The 15,512-nt window shown below is 40.7% G+C and overlaps 1 protein-coding gene across 1 annotated transcript; it reads right to left on the bottom strand.

Moving 5' to 3' along the window:
* Positions 1-6,745: 6,745 nt before the first annotated feature.
* Positions 6,746-10,842, bottom strand: LOC120294309 (ankyrin repeat-containing protein At5g02620-like). The gene is made up of 3 exons (XM_039314328.1): positions 10,104-10,842; positions 8,237-8,766; positions 6,746-7,630 (listed from the first exon to the last, which is right to left on the bottom strand). Exons 1-3 carry the CDS (start codon positions 10,840-10,842, stop codon positions 6,746-6,748), a joined length of 2,154 nt encoding a protein of 717 aa, XP_039170262.1.
* Between the last annotated feature and the right edge of the window lie 4,670 nt (positions 10,843-15,512).

Genomic DNA, 15,512 nt, shown 5'->3' with positions numbered 1-15,512 from the left:
GCTTGCCCCCGCAACGCTACCGAGCTCCGCTGCCAAGATTCCTCTGCTCAAGCCCGTGCACAGCCGCGCTACTCTCCTTCCGCCGCAGCCACACGCACCGGCGTGCCGCGCCGCCGCCTCCCCGCAGACCACCTTCGGCCACCGGATCCCTCGCCGGAGCTCTAACACGGGCGACCACCCAACGGTAGGGGTGTAAACGGTTCGGTTCGGTTCGGTTCGGTTCGGTTTTTGAAGAACCGAACCGAACCGTTAGAGAAAATTTTCAACCGAACCGAATAAGTCCCGAACCGAACGGTTCGGTTCGGTTCGGGACGGTTTTTCGGTTTTCAAATTTTGGGTTTCGAGTTTTCAGTTTTTTTTTTTTTTTGGGACGGCTTACCTTCTATATAAGCTCCTTGAAGCATTGATTGACGTTCTCTCTAGTTTTTGTGCTATATTCAAGAAACGAATATCTATGTCTTTGAGCTAGATCTCTTCCTTCTTCCTTGTTACTGCCCTTTCACTCTCTTGAAATTATCACATCATGAGAAGCGAGATGACTTCTCTTCGAAGAGAAGTCAAGCAAGAAGAAACCAGGGAGGATAAGAAGCGACGATGAGGACGGGAGCTCGGAATGTTGTGTGAGAATTCTTTGGAAGGAGGATGGCCTCCCGAGATGTGGTTTCTTTTGTGGGCTTGTCCCGTTGAGCTCGGAAATGGCTCGAGTTTTGCATTGCTTCCAATCTAGTTGGGTTTCAAAAGGAAGCGAAAGCTTCACTTTTGACTTTCGGGGTTTCATGGGCAACTAGTCCTGGATAAAAACTGCCTTGCTTTTAGCTTTTCCAATCTTAATTTGTTCCCAAGAGGAATATTTGGTCCTACATGTAGTGTAGCGATTTTAAGTGTTTTTTTTTTTTTTACACTAGTGATTCGTAAATACAGCCATAAGCATATGGAATCGTGATAAAGTATGCTAACAACTTATCTTCTCATCTGAATGTTCTACTATAGTCTTTATGCCTCACATCACATTTCACTAAGCAAGTATACCCATTTAGTCTAGGAAATTGTCCTTCTCCAAGGACAAGAGAATCAAGACCGCTTTGAGACTTCAAAAAGATGCTGTGTAGCATCCCCATTGTACAACAAAATCGGTGTTGACAAAGCTCAACAGGGATTCTCTTCACCAAAGAAGAAGAGAAAAGAAGAAGAAAGAATCCCGGATTAACAAGAACTCAAAGGAAACTAGTGCTTTTCATCCATAAAACAAGTATCATAGGGCAATTAATTATTGCAAGAATCCAAATTATAGTCATGGCAAGGAGCAAAAGTAAATCACATTAGACATCCATTCAGTCACTTCTTTAACCCCACGATGCTGAGACAAAGCGACAACATATATCTCCATTATATTACAACCGCTTCTTCTATATGATTCAAACTACGAGTTCTCCAACGGCTCAAGGCCATTACGCCTCGGGAATGGCAAGTTTCTCACGCATCTCCACGGGAGTTGTGTGCACGCTAAGCCCAATAACCACAATGCTGCTCCTTTCTTTTGTATACCCTGACCAAAACAATTGAAATAAAATTAGTGATCTCAACTTAGGAATCTGATGTCACAATATATACTTTTCGCTTCTGTGTTTTCTATTTGCATCATTGCTTGAAAAGGAAGAAAGTCACTCTCTATGAACATGCAAGATTGTTTTAAGCTCAACATATCTAAGAAGAGAGGGAAATAAGTAGTTCCACCTCAAAGGTGAAGAAAGGGGTACATCACCATAGGAACAGAATAAAATCCAAATTGCTTAAACCCCAGACTAGATTCTCAAGTTCAATCAAATCATTATGGTTTTATAGATAAATTCCCTCTGAAGAAGGCAAGGACACATAATAGAGAAGGCAAGGACACATAACAGAGACAGATCCAAGGCCCAAAACTTTTAGCTACATTAGATGCTATCTATGGAAGATGGTAGAATTCAAGTTCGTATAGAAAAGAAATAGGAAAACAGACGAAAAGAGTCAAGAATCTACAATGAGAAGTTGGAACCCTTTTCCAATTGTCGAACTTGATACTTTTGTGAAAAGAATAATTGTTTAAACCAAACACGAGATAAAGAGACAAAGGGAAAAAGAAAAACAGATGAAAAGAATCAGGCATAAGCTCCTATATTCAAGTTAAAATCTTATGAAGTTATAGGACTTCTTAGTGGATAACACTTGCCTAACCTTTCACTTGTTTGATAATAGTCGGTTTTATTAACAAGCCCAAAGAGTGAGTTTAAGTCCTGAAGCATCCACAATGTCCTCAAGGCCCCAGAGGCATTAGTTTTCCCTTAAAAGAAACTATCGAAATCACTCCAACCATGATCATCAATAAATCTAAAAACTACCTTTGCTGAGTTAATTTTCAGGTTCTACGAGGCAATGACGGAGCCACTCCTCAAACAAGTATAGTTGATCCCTTAATATTTGCATTGCCAAGCTGCTTTGAGGGGCAAACGGAATAAAAAAAAAACAGTTTATGCAGTCTGATAATTCAAGAATTAGAAGGAACTGCCCAAAAGCTCTAAAAATCCACCGCCATCATTAGAACTTCCATCTAAAGCCTGAATTTGCTCATGATGTTCTGTCCATCAAATGTACAAGAGCCTCTCGTCATCAAACAAAAGTTTCCCTAAACTCTTTAATCTGTAGGGGACTTTAGCACATAAGTCTGCAATAAAGTGGACAGAGCATGAAAGAATCAAGGCAACATTTCAACGACCGTAATAAATAAAACAAGCAAAACCTAACTGAAGTTTCGCTCAGCAACTCAATTTACAGACACCATACACTACCCTGAAATCAATAATGGGAAAAACCAACCCTTTTCGCTTCCCACACTGGAATCGACCAAGCAAGAGATCGACACCGGATGAAACCACAAGCATAGCCAGCATACTCAAATCCCATAATTCCAAAATCAACTCCCCGCCCAGGGGACAAAAAGCAATTTTTACAAAACGAAAGTAGAGCCCAGTTCATCCGATCAGTCCAGCTGAATGTCAAGCTGAACTCCACCCACAAAATTCATCAATCTGACAACCCTCTGACACACTCGATGTGCACGAATTGCACGCGAGAATCACCATCAACCAAGATTCGAGAGAAAAGAGTCACCTTTACGAGAGAAAAGAGAGAGGGGGGTTGCGCCGTGGTTTCCCAAGGTAGCGAAGACGAGGAGGAGGAGATTTTTGTTTGGTCTTAGCCAAACATCGTGTAAAGTGACGAAGAGAGACTTTGGCCGCCCCGACCCAAAGCGGCGCGCGCCGTCGCAGAAGGAAGAGGGGCTCTGTCCCTCAATCGGTTGCCGTCGCCGTCGCAGTCGCCGTGCTACCGCCGTCGCCGTTGCAGTCATCGTCCCTGCCACCGTCGCCGTCCCTGCCGCCGTCGCCGTTGCACCTCCAAGCCGACCAAGAGGAGACATGAGACGAGAGGAGAGGGCAAGAGTCGAGACAGAATAAAACCTAGAGTCGGGACCGACGGGACGGGAGAGAATAAACCGAACCGATAAAAGAGATTTTATCGGTTCATGGTTCGGTTCGGTTCGGTTAACCGATAAAAACCGAACCGATAAAAGAGATTTCGGTTTTAACGAGAACCGAACCGAATCGAAAAAACCGATTTTTTCGGTTCAGTTCGGTTCGGTTTTCGGTTCGGTTCTTGACACCCCTACCCGACGGCGCTGCTGTCCCTTTCCAAGTCTCCCTTTAGGTGTTTTTTGTTTATGTTATTATTCTACCAATTGAAACATTGGGAGTTGATTCGTAGGGGTTTTGTCCAAAATTTTGTAATTATTAATTTGATCCGTAAGACGTCGGATCATTTTCTTAATTACATTAATTTTTGGGCATTTTGATAGTATTTTAATTGTTAAATCATTATAATTATTAATTTGATTCGTAAGATTTCGGATCAGATTTTTAATTATTTGAATGATGTTTAAGGTTAAAGTAATTGTTAATTTAACCCATGAGACGATGGATTATTTTTTTGATTATTTTAATCATTTATTTGTTGAATATCTTGATTGTTTAGATTTAACATTTATTTAATAATTACTTGTCTTGGAAAAACATTAAAAAAATTAAAAGAAAAATCAAAATCTTGCATCAAAGCATGTAGGTTTAATAAATCAGACATGTAGGATTATGTTATGAAATTTTTGTCATCTAGTGATTGTTGCTAGTTTCATTTAGTTAGAAATTGCTCGTCATTAGAATTAGGTCATTTGATTAATTTAAATTGCATATTTAATTGTTGCATTTCTTTAATTTCGAATTTAATGGAAAATACAAAATTTTTTAAAATAAATTCATTTCATGCTTTAGGATAGATTGCATGCTTATTCATATTAAATACAAAATTGAGTGATTGCGTGTTAATTAGAAATTATATCTAGGATCGTTGATGTGAATTCTAATCTAACATTGCAGATGCTTTCGTTGTTATGAGGTAAGTTTTGCAATTTATTCATTTGCTTTCTTGAGGGCTAAATTGATGGTTTGCGCATCACCTCACATGTTAGGGAGGTAAATTAAAATCAATTCAAGTTGCCTGTAAAATATTTTTTTTTTAAATAAAAAGGGAAATGTACCGAAATGGCGTTAGAGAAATCTAGCATAACCAAGTCCCCATACTCATAATCTCTAATTGGTAGGAGTAAAGTAAATCTCCTGTTATTTTACTTGAGTTTCTAATCGACCCACTTAAAAACTTGAACCTAAGTTGCGAATTGATACTGGCTTGGGAGAGCCTGAGCTAAGTTTAGTCTTAGTAATCTATTAACCTAATTTTAGGTGGTGCACCTGAAATTTAGATTGCTACAATAAGTTAAATTATGTGAATAATTTTCTACAATAAATTCTTTGAAGTGATCATTTGGATTTACACATCTAAAATAAGGACACTTGTCCTCGAACATATATGTATATATATGTATACAGACATACACGAACTAGTATTATTCTTCAATGAATCACTTTGTGTATCCTTATATTCATATATTGTTTATCCTTCGGTTAAATGGATTTGAAAAGAATGTTTAGATTTACGATGAATAAAAACTTCTTCATTGTCTTCCCAAAGATGAATCGGCAAGAAAGTAATTTGTTGCTTCTAAGGATACATTGAGTAAAACTAAAATGTGAAGCTTCGGATCACAAATTTTTTATAGCTATACATGGGAGCCACCAGAGCCAATTAGCCACTTGGGTTAAAATTTCTAATCCATGCATGCATCGTGTAATGTGTATGTATAATTTCCCAAGTGGTTCTTTTAATTACATTTTATCTAGTTAACAAGTACAGATTCGTTTACACCAGACCCAAAATCTAGACCAAAACATAAAGAAGCTAATATCCCAAATCAAAAGCATAATACTACACTTAACCAATAAGACCTACTCAATTAAATGCCTAAAAAAGCTTGTCGATCATAAATGTTAAGTTAATAGGCTTGGCCCATGAAACCCATCGATGGGTCTAAAGAGCTCATCGATTAGGAGTTTTCAATGAAGAGAGTTTTAGTAGAGATCAAGACATGTGTGGACGATTGATCGATTCCAAACATGAATGAAAGTTGAATTTGAGCCAAGAAGGATCCATCAACTAAGGGATAACAATAGCTAAAGGATTGAAAGCGGTCACAAGTCATCTTGAAGTAGCGTGAGACAATTAGAGATTCTTGCATAGGAAAATCAAAGACGCACAACAAAATCGCCCATTAAAGATGAAGAGGAATAAGAGTTTGCACACTTATTTACACATGCACATATCTTTCAAATCGTTTCAATACTTTGAACGAGAATCATGCTGCATCTATCAAGGAGTCCATCAAGTTAGGAAAAAATTATTAAGATCATATCTTTGTTGAGGGTTTGAGTTTCAAATTCAAATTAGATTATTCCTAAGTTTAATATTTGTCTTTGAGTAGGAAAGCTTTCAAGTTGAGTCTTACTTTATCTATGCTTTTTATTGATTTCCTTTGAAAAGTATATCGTTCAACTCTGGTCACTGTTCCGATTCAATCACAATCTTTGCAATTTCCTTATTGATCTTTAAGTAATTGTTTTCTGACATTGGAGAGGAGAATACGAAGCTCTTAGATCTGCAAGATAAAGGACCATAGAACTACGTGGTAGATAGAATTAGCGTTAGGTGATGATTACCATTTATAGCGAGCCATCTTACGGAGAGATAAGGTTGAGGTACCCGCTAGAACACCAAAAGGGCGTGCGTTAAAGTATTTAAGTATTTCGAGGAGAATCTGAAATTAAATAACAGAAATCAATGATTCCAGCAAACTTGGATTGATGGTCATGGCAGATTATTGAGAAACCGCGAGCCCCTTTAGAGCCATTTTCGTGAAGAACGGGAAAAACTCCATTCAGGGAATTACTTAACGTCGACATCTGCGTGCATTAGATCATGAATGAACAGCCCGGAGAGATGCCAAGTAGAGATTGTTGAAGGAGTACGCGGACAGTTTCTTCTGAACTTGCAAATATTTGTCGAACCTGACTTAATTTTAGGTCTCAAATCTTCCACGTCCGGGTAGATTTTTATTTATGCAGGATATAACGGATGAATGACATGCAAACAAAAAGAAGAAAATGGTTTCGACTTCCACAACGAATGTCTAAACGACTTTGAATGCGTAGTCCACAACTAATACCATGATAAAATTGAGTTCTGAGTTTGGTAAAAACAAGACAAGTCAACGAGAGCCTAAAATCAGCAAAGAGGGAACACTGGTGGTGCTTGGAACGTGGACCTTATGACGAGAAGCGCTTGCAATGTGGACCCAAAGATAGACGAGGTGGCACAGTCCGCTTGATTTCATCATCGACGGAATTAGTTTTATCGGAGGACTCAGAGTTATTGTGAACCTTCCCATTCCAACTGACACTCCAAGGCTTCTTCGAGCTCTTCTTGCTGAGGAGCAGATGAAGACGCACAGGTAGAAGTGAAGCTCTTGACCTCGAAATACTTGATCAGGAACGGGATGCTCGATCCAATGACCCCCACAGAAAACTCCAACCACACAACATCGCTCGGTATGACGCTGTACAGCCCCGTCATGAAGGCAACCATGGTCCCCCGAGGAGATGTAAAGCAGTTTCTTACTGTACACGATGGCCCTTCTCAAGGCCATTTCCTCGGCAAGCATGGCTGAGATCAAGAGGAACAGGACTGTCAGGGAAGTAGATACAGCGAGGACGTCGGCTAGGATGAAGACCTTGAAAGCGGTTTTATCAATGAGGATAGGCTGGCCAGGTTTGTGGTTTTTTTGGCCGCTTAATTTCGCCGGAGGTGGGTGCTGAGGGAAGTCATGGAAGTTGCATAAGGGGGATGGCAGCGGTGGAAGAGTGTCAATATCTTCAGGAGTGTCAATATCTTCAGGCGTCAAACCACCAGGCAATGTGAAGGCGGCGGCAAAAGTGATGGTAGCAAGGAGGGTGGCCACGACGCAGAGGGCATTGGCGTGGCCCTTGAGGTCGGCTTCGGGCTTGTCGAGGAAGGTGGGTTGGCCGGCGGGGTGGTTCCAGGTCTGAGGCTTTCGGCCAGCCGGGATGGACTTCAGGTATCGGTAAAGGTAGTCCTGCAGATGAGCAATAACGATCAGCAGTTAATAGAAGCAGGTGACGGAAATAGACCATTCTATTTTATGGTAAGGCTCGTGTGAATTTTCAAGGTCGTCAACAGCCTAGATTTCCCGCCAAATAACGTAAATCTATATAGATAGATCGGTTAGAGGAAGCACTAGTTTAAATCCCCCATATGGATACAATCTTTATAGAATTTTATTGAGTCTGCCACGTAGTTCTGTAAATTAGTTTTAATACCTCTATTAATATACAAAGCCCAATATATGAGCTCCAATAGATTTATTTACTCAATTTAATAAGAAGTATCAGTAAGCACTATAACATATGACGACAATAATGGGTTATGGCGAAAAAAATGTTGACAATATTATAGAGAAAAGAACAAACCAAATTCCAGCTCAAATTTTCACAAAAAATTTGGACCAACTCATATAAATCTTGAGTGCTCTTTATTATTCCGTTGATTTCTCTGATAACTATTTTTGTCCCTCATTAAAATTATGTTACAAAATCTTTTAATTTTCTCGCTATTTCACCACATAACCCGACGCAGAATCCCATGTGCAAAAGATAATTTAGTCAGATGAGCTAATAATTACCTTCCTCTTGGTGTATTGCCACTCAGACTCACAAATATCCAGAAACGTGCAGCCCTCGTCGTTCTTGGCCCTCAGATCCACCCCAGGAATCTTCAGCAACCTCTTCACCATTCTGTAGTTCAGGTCCCCAGCCGCCACGTGCAGCGGCGTGTTCCCAAAGCGGTCGGCCTCGTTCACCAGCCTCACCAGCTCGGGCAATCTCAACACCGCCTTAGAGTGTTTCGGCCCGCACTTCAGCGCGAGGTGAACCACGTTCTGGCCCTCGTCGTCGGCGACCTCAACCGTGTCGGGGCAGTGCTCGAGGATCTCTCTCAGGACGTGGAGGTGGCCCGACGAGGCGGCTTCGAGCAGTGGGGTTCGGCCATGGGTGCGTTCCTTGGTGTAGGCCGAGGAAGGGTCGGCTAGGAGGAGGCGGGTGGCGATGTCTTTCTCTCCGGCTTTCGCTGCGAAGTGCAGGGCTGTTCTTCCGTTGTCGTCGGCCTTGTTGATCATATCCGATCCTTGGAGATTTATGAGAGCTTCCACGCAATCTAGGACACGAGGAAGAACTCGTTAGAAAGAGTAGATAGAAATATAATAAAAGAAACGGGAGATGTAGCTGCTGATGTTATGGTTTCTTTATATGTGGGCTAGTCTGCTCTAAGCATAGCATCTAGATGATAACATCTCCTAAGGGACATGTAATTGATTTAATTGAAGTAAGCCTAGTTTATATCGGTAATTTTGCCACCAAAGTTCGCTTTTTCTTCTTGGGTTTCATATGAAATGCTCTTTGAATTACACAATCCGCCATTGCAATCATCGATAAGTTAGTTTAGAGTAAGGTGAATGGTTTTTGGTGCGGTCCGGCCCCACTCTGAAATTTGTTTAGAAGGATTGGTTTTTAGTTTCTGGAACCGTAGATTAGACTGCCTAAAAGTATAGTCATGTTGCCATACTTTTGTCTCTTGTTGAAATTGAAGGTTGACTATGAAATACATCATAGAACTAATTAAAGAAGATGGGGATGATAAATTACAAAAGCACATGTCTTTTTGGATTTTGTTATGGGTTTCACTACATAGTATGGTAAGTCAATAAAGCTTGAAGAAAATAAAAAATCCATTTTCAAAATTCCTCAATTACCATTCACGCAAGTTTAAATCCGTTTCTTTTTCTTTTTTCTTTTGGAGGACGGAGAGATGCCTCAATTGATTTCGGTTGTTAACAACACAAAGTTCAAAGTGATCAATTAGTGCTGGTACGAATGAACTCCCTCATTTCCTTCAACATCATATGCCTTCACATAGCATTTCTTGCTTGTTCATGTACATTAAAAGAGTATAGTTTCTATATTTCTTACCTAAGCGTTTGCTTGAATTAAAAAGTTGAAAGGCGACACGGGCTGAAAACATATCAATGCTTCGTAAAAATAGAAACGCACACTTCAGATCATACTTGATTTTGCCCCGGATGGAACCTCCCGTTCTCAAAAATAAATCTGCTAGTCATATGAGTACCATTGTTAAATTTTGCATTATATCGAACACTTACATGTTGCAAAAAAAAACTATATGTATAGTCTTAAGACTGGTACATAGTAGAGTTTTCTATGTTTGGTAAATATTTTTAGTCTATTATTAGATTGTTAATTCCATGCAAGTACTTTAAAAATCTATTTCCATAGTGCTTTCCATATATCTGCTTTGACTGGTAAGCGTGCGACTAGCCCCTATGGATGAGCACAGAAAGGATAGAGAAAATAAGATGCTATATGCACGTGTGATGCCACGTCTTTTAATTGATTTATAAGTCCTAATAAATTGATTTTCAGAATATAAAGGACCATGTAATTACTCATTTTAAGCATGTATGAAAATTGACATACTCCTACTTCCAGCAAGAACAGCAGCGTGCAAGGGGTTTTGGCCTTCCGGGCCCCTCAAAGCGCGATCCCGAACACCTTCTTCACATTGCCTGCCGCTCTCCAAGAACTTCACCATCTCCTTTACCACTTTCTCAAACCCTAACTCAGCCGCCACATACAATGCGCTCTCGCCGGCCTTGTTGACGCTCCCCACCATCTCTTCATCTTCTTTCCACAGTAACATCCCCATCTTCTCATCCCCGTTCCTCAGCGCCTCGTGCAGCGCTGTGTTCCCGGCCCCGTTCATCTTCCTCAGCAAGCTGGTAATGATCCTGGCTGTGCCCCCATTCTCCATCTCTTTCATCTTCTGTGTGCATGGCGTCTCGGTGGTGGCCTTCCCCTCCCGTAGCTTGGCCTCGGAGAGGATGGTCTCCACGACTTTGAAGTGGCGTGTCCGCGCTGCGACGTGAAGTGGCGTGTCCGCTCCGTGACAGGAGTTGTTGGGCTTGGCCACGAGCTGGGGGCACTCGCGGAGGACCTGCTTGATGAAGTCCTCGTGGCCCGACTCCATCGCGAGGTGGACGAGATTGTTGCCCTTGCGGGTCTCTAGTTTGAGGAGGTCTAGGTCTAGCCGGGGTTCGTCTTCTCCATATTTCCGGATCGAGTTTTCGAGGGCGGTGAAGTTGCCTTCTTTGGCGGCTTTGTACATACTTGGGTCCATGTACTTCGTTGGGGGTTTACTGTCCTCCTCCATCTTCATCTCTTGTTCTTCCTCTCGAATTGCAGGCCTCTTTTTTAGTGTGTGGAGAAAGCAAAGTGAGTATTGAGTGGGGAGGAAGAGATGGAGGAGGGAGTCGCATGCTATAAGATCTATAAGGTTTCGTGCGTAATTATTGCTGGCCATTTTCTAGGGGCAATTTGGGAAGAATAAGCCTTACACGTCTTTGATTTGTAAGGACGACTTTTATCGCACCTCCAAATTTTTGTGTGAATCGAAAATCGCAAATTAACAGCGGATTAGTCAATTAATCAAGCATCTTGACATGGACATTATTCGGTCAGCGCGTTCCCACTCGTTTGATTCTATGAGAAGGGGGCTTTGCTTAGGACACGAGATGAAGAGATGGCCGGAGAGATTGTGGTGGAGGGGCTCAATGGGGACATCGAGGGCCTAATCACCCAGCGGAAGCTCTTCAGATCTAGTCTTGCTCTGTTCCAGCCTCGAAAATACAAGGTACTGAAGAAACACCTTCTCTTTCCTCTTCTCCAGAGTTTTCCTTCTTAGCTGCCATGTCTAGAATCTTGCCAACCTGCTTGGTAAAAATGCTTGTGGACTCTACCGACTAAGAAGTAAACTTGTTAAATGGGTGGACTGGGTTGGGTCATAAATGATACAACTTAAATTGACTCATTTAACCTATTTATGACTCACTTATTGTAATGTAAATTTCTTGACCTATACCTGACCTGACCCATTTAATTGAATTTAGGAGATCTTATTTTTTTAATGTTTTTCTTTTCAAGAAAATGAACAGCTTATGAGAAGAGATATTTATTGCAATTTCCAACACATGGTGATATACGTATAATAAATGCTACAATAATCAATTTTTTTATATTAAACATGGTCAACAATTGTCCTCAAATTACTTAAATAATTTTGGCTCCAATCATTTGAATGTATTCATGAACAAGAGAGCTGAGGATGGCGGGTTGTGCACATTAATTTCAATCCCCAACGTGCAAATAAAAATTAGAATTATTCGTCAATGACCTAATATATATATATCTTGAAAGTCCTCATGAAAATAAGGAGTCTTTATTAAAAAGAAAATAAAAATAAAAGAAAGAAAAGTGGGTGGAATGGCGGAATAGAAAACACAGCGGCTTTTGACAGCACCGAAAAGTGCGCCACTTCCGCCGCTTTCCCCAAATTCTAACCCCGCCCCGAATGTCACGTTCGCATGCACTCCAATCACCTGAGCCGGTTTCCCGAAAACACCCTCGCTCGCCGACCTCAATTGCCGACCCCGCCACCGTAAACGTAACAGTGACGTGACGTGACGTCGTTGGCCACGCTGGTTTCGGCCCTCCCCCGACATTCCGTACGCCCGTCCGTCCTTCGCCCTCCAGAAACAACGCGTGCATGGAACTCGTGAAAATCATTACATGGTTGGCTTGACTCGGCTTTGCCGCCATGTCCAGATCCTCTCCAAAGAAAAGTCTGCCAATGACTTACAACTGGCCAACCTGCTCGGTAAAAATGCTTATGGACTCTACCGACTAAGAAGTAGACCGGTCAAATGAGTGAGCTGAGACGAGTCATAAATGATACAATTTAAATTGACCGATGTAACCTATTTATAACTTATTTATTTTAATGCAAATTTCTTGATTCATACCTGACTCGATCCGATCTATTTAATTAAATTTAGGAGATCTTATTTTTTATGTTTTTTTTTTCTCAAGAAAATGAAATTGCTAAAGTAAATAGATGAAGAAGCACAAGGAGTATGGTGGTGACTGAAGTATTCCCAACGTTTTTGTTAGCCATTAACGTGAGGTATTCTCCCATTCCACCTCCAAGCTAGCTACGATGCTGCCCACAAGAGCCCCTTTCCAATGATATTATTGTGGTATTTTATCAAGTTTGGTCTATCAGGTATATTGGTCAAGATAACCAAAACCCCATCAGCATTAGTAGGATATAATCGGGTGTTGATTGGTTAGTTAAGACCACATTCGGTCACCTAGGCGTGGATTGTCACATCATTCAATATATTGATTTTATTATCATTCTTGATATACCTAGGTAGACAAATGCTATTCTTTGAAACTTTCGAGTTTTGGTACAAAATAATGTGTAAGGATGATCTAAAATAGTGAAAATTACCAAAATTTTCATAAACCTATTGTAATTGTATAAATTCAGTTATAAACTTATTTTTTTAGGTCAGTTAAATTTTAAATCTTTTGTAATTGTGCCAATTTAGTCCATCAAGCCAAATTTGGCCGGTCAAGACTGATGTGGACACCGATCATCTCGGAAGACAATTTTTCAATAATATATATTTTAAATTTATTTATTTTTCTTTATTTTCTTTATTTTCTCCTCCTTCCTCTTGCTCTAGTGATCGGCTAGACCAACGGCTAGTGAGATTGCCTTGCTATCACCAAGTTAGGGCAAGTTTGCCTAGCCACTAGTGTGGCCAGCTGCCGTCGGATCTGGTGAGGGTTCACTAGTGGTGGTGCGAGCTCGCCCTTGCCCAATGACAGCGGTAAGCTTGCCAACCGCCTCGGATTGATGACTGGCCATTCCCTTAGGTTGATCGCCAAAGCAAGAGGAAGAGGAAGGGAGGAGGGAAAAAAAGGGAAAAAAAACAATAAAATAAAATATTATTAAAAAAATTATCCGTCGATGTCGGCTCATGTCCACGTTAGTGTCGGATGGCCAAATTTGGCCGGATAAGTTAAATTAGCATAATTGCAAAATGTTTATGACTTAATTGATTAAAAAAATAAATTTAGGATTGAATTATCACAATTTCAATAAATTTAGGAATTTTTTGATAATTTTCCCATTTAAAATACCGTTACATTAAACAAGGCGGTAAACTATTATGAAGCGTTTAAAATGTGGACCACATTGAGCACCCGCTTCAAGTCTGCAACTATGATTTTGTCCCCCAATTTTATCCGCCTACCTAATATCTTTTTAATAAAAGAAGTCTTCTATAGGAAAACGATGGTTTTGGTACAAATTTTATGTAGCTTAATGACGCAAGTCAATGGACCCGATCTGGTCACTTTGGGTCGGGACCCGATCCTGCCAAGTGGAGAGAAAAGAACAAAGACCAAGATATTTCTCGAAAAATTACAGGAAATATCGCCTGGAAAAGTTGTTGGATGCTCCGATTGCTCATGGAAATTTCGATGGTTTCCCAAATGACTTTATGCAAGACAGAAAACATAGGAAATATCGGTTCCGATTGCTTTTGGAAATCGTGCGACGAGACTCATGAACGCGAACCGAAACGTTCCTATGGTTTTGTACCATGCATCTCTTTTGATTTCTCGTGGCTGGGCCGGCTTGAAAACATGTTTTCCCTGACATATTTCTCGAAGAACTACGCAGAATCAAAAGAAATATTGCCCAAAAATTTGTCGGAGGCTCGCATAAAGGACCAGCAACTCCTTTGCTAAAATATCTTGGCATTTATCTGTTGATTATATCAATCCAAGGGTATGACTCAATGCCTTTTAAACACATTCGGGAAGTCGATGCCAAGTTTAACATGCCGGGACTATTTGAAGAGACAAAATCTCAGTGTTTTCCTAAATTTTCACAGTCAATGACATCTCGATTCTTGACTCTAGACAAGCAAACCAGCACAGTTTACTTTGAATGGTGCGGACATACATGTCGTCAGGTAAAACAGCAACGAGACCCATCTCAAACGATATTGCAGTTGACTGCAGCGCGACGCATGTCAGCACAGCCATGATCATGTAGTAATGCACGTAAGGTCTCTTGCCAGAAACAACGCCCGAGTATGAGGGAAGAGGCCATTATCGAGCAGGTCATTGCAATAGTGTCAAGATGATGAACCACTTGAGATGTCTACTTGACTGGAGAAGGGCCACTCCTTGGCCTGGGAAGGCGTTATTGTTATAACCACCTGGCAATGTGAAAGCCGCTGCAAACGTCACGGTTGTGATGAGTGTTGCGATCATCAATGACGTTTGACTGTTTTACTTATAAGTTCGTTCTGAGCCCAAGACAGCAGATTTTTGTTCATTTGTACTGGGGAGAAATCCTCCTTGGAAATTCCAATGATGTGGGAGGCGTAGTTGTCGCCAGTTAACCATCGTGACCTGCAAGTAAAAGAAAGACAATTTATATTTCGAAACCTGGTCTGGAGATTTCATAAATTTCATTGAATCATGGCCGGGCTACTGTGTGCTTGCCGAAGAAATTACACGTGTTTCCTTGGTAAGGTCGTTTATGTCGAAGGCAGTTTCGCCTTTTATATTCCGAGTTGTTTGATCAACTCTCGCATCTTACAACAGGTAAGCTGTGATTTAATCTCTCCTTTCCATGATAGATGCAAAGGAGTATTACAGTCGTGATCAAGCTAATTTATTAGGCCCTCGAGCTCGACAGTTTCCAATATGCATTTGACAACATTTGCTCTCCCACTTAGCATTGCAACATGAAGATTGTTGAAATATAATATACGGAAACGACAAGATCTTGCAATTTACGTCAATGTAAAATCGCCAGAGAAATAAATGAGAATAATAAGGATATCAAAAATTTACATGTTTCGGTCTGAGTATCGGTACTTACGTCCACGGATAGAGCCGATAGCAAATAATCCAATATAATTGGAGAATCAAAGTTTACAATCGCTTACATATTCGAGTGTT

This window comes from Eucalyptus grandis, chromosome 6, assembly GCF_016545825.1.
Source record: "Eucalyptus grandis isolate ANBG69807.140 chromosome 6, ASM1654582v1, whole genome shotgun sequence".
In the NCBI taxonomy this organism is placed as follows: Eukaryota; Viridiplantae; Streptophyta; class Magnoliopsida; order Myrtales; family Myrtaceae; genus Eucalyptus; species Eucalyptus grandis.
The sequence above is the reverse complement of the archived record's forward strand: the minus strand, read 5'-3'. Positions and strand labels throughout refer to the sequence as shown.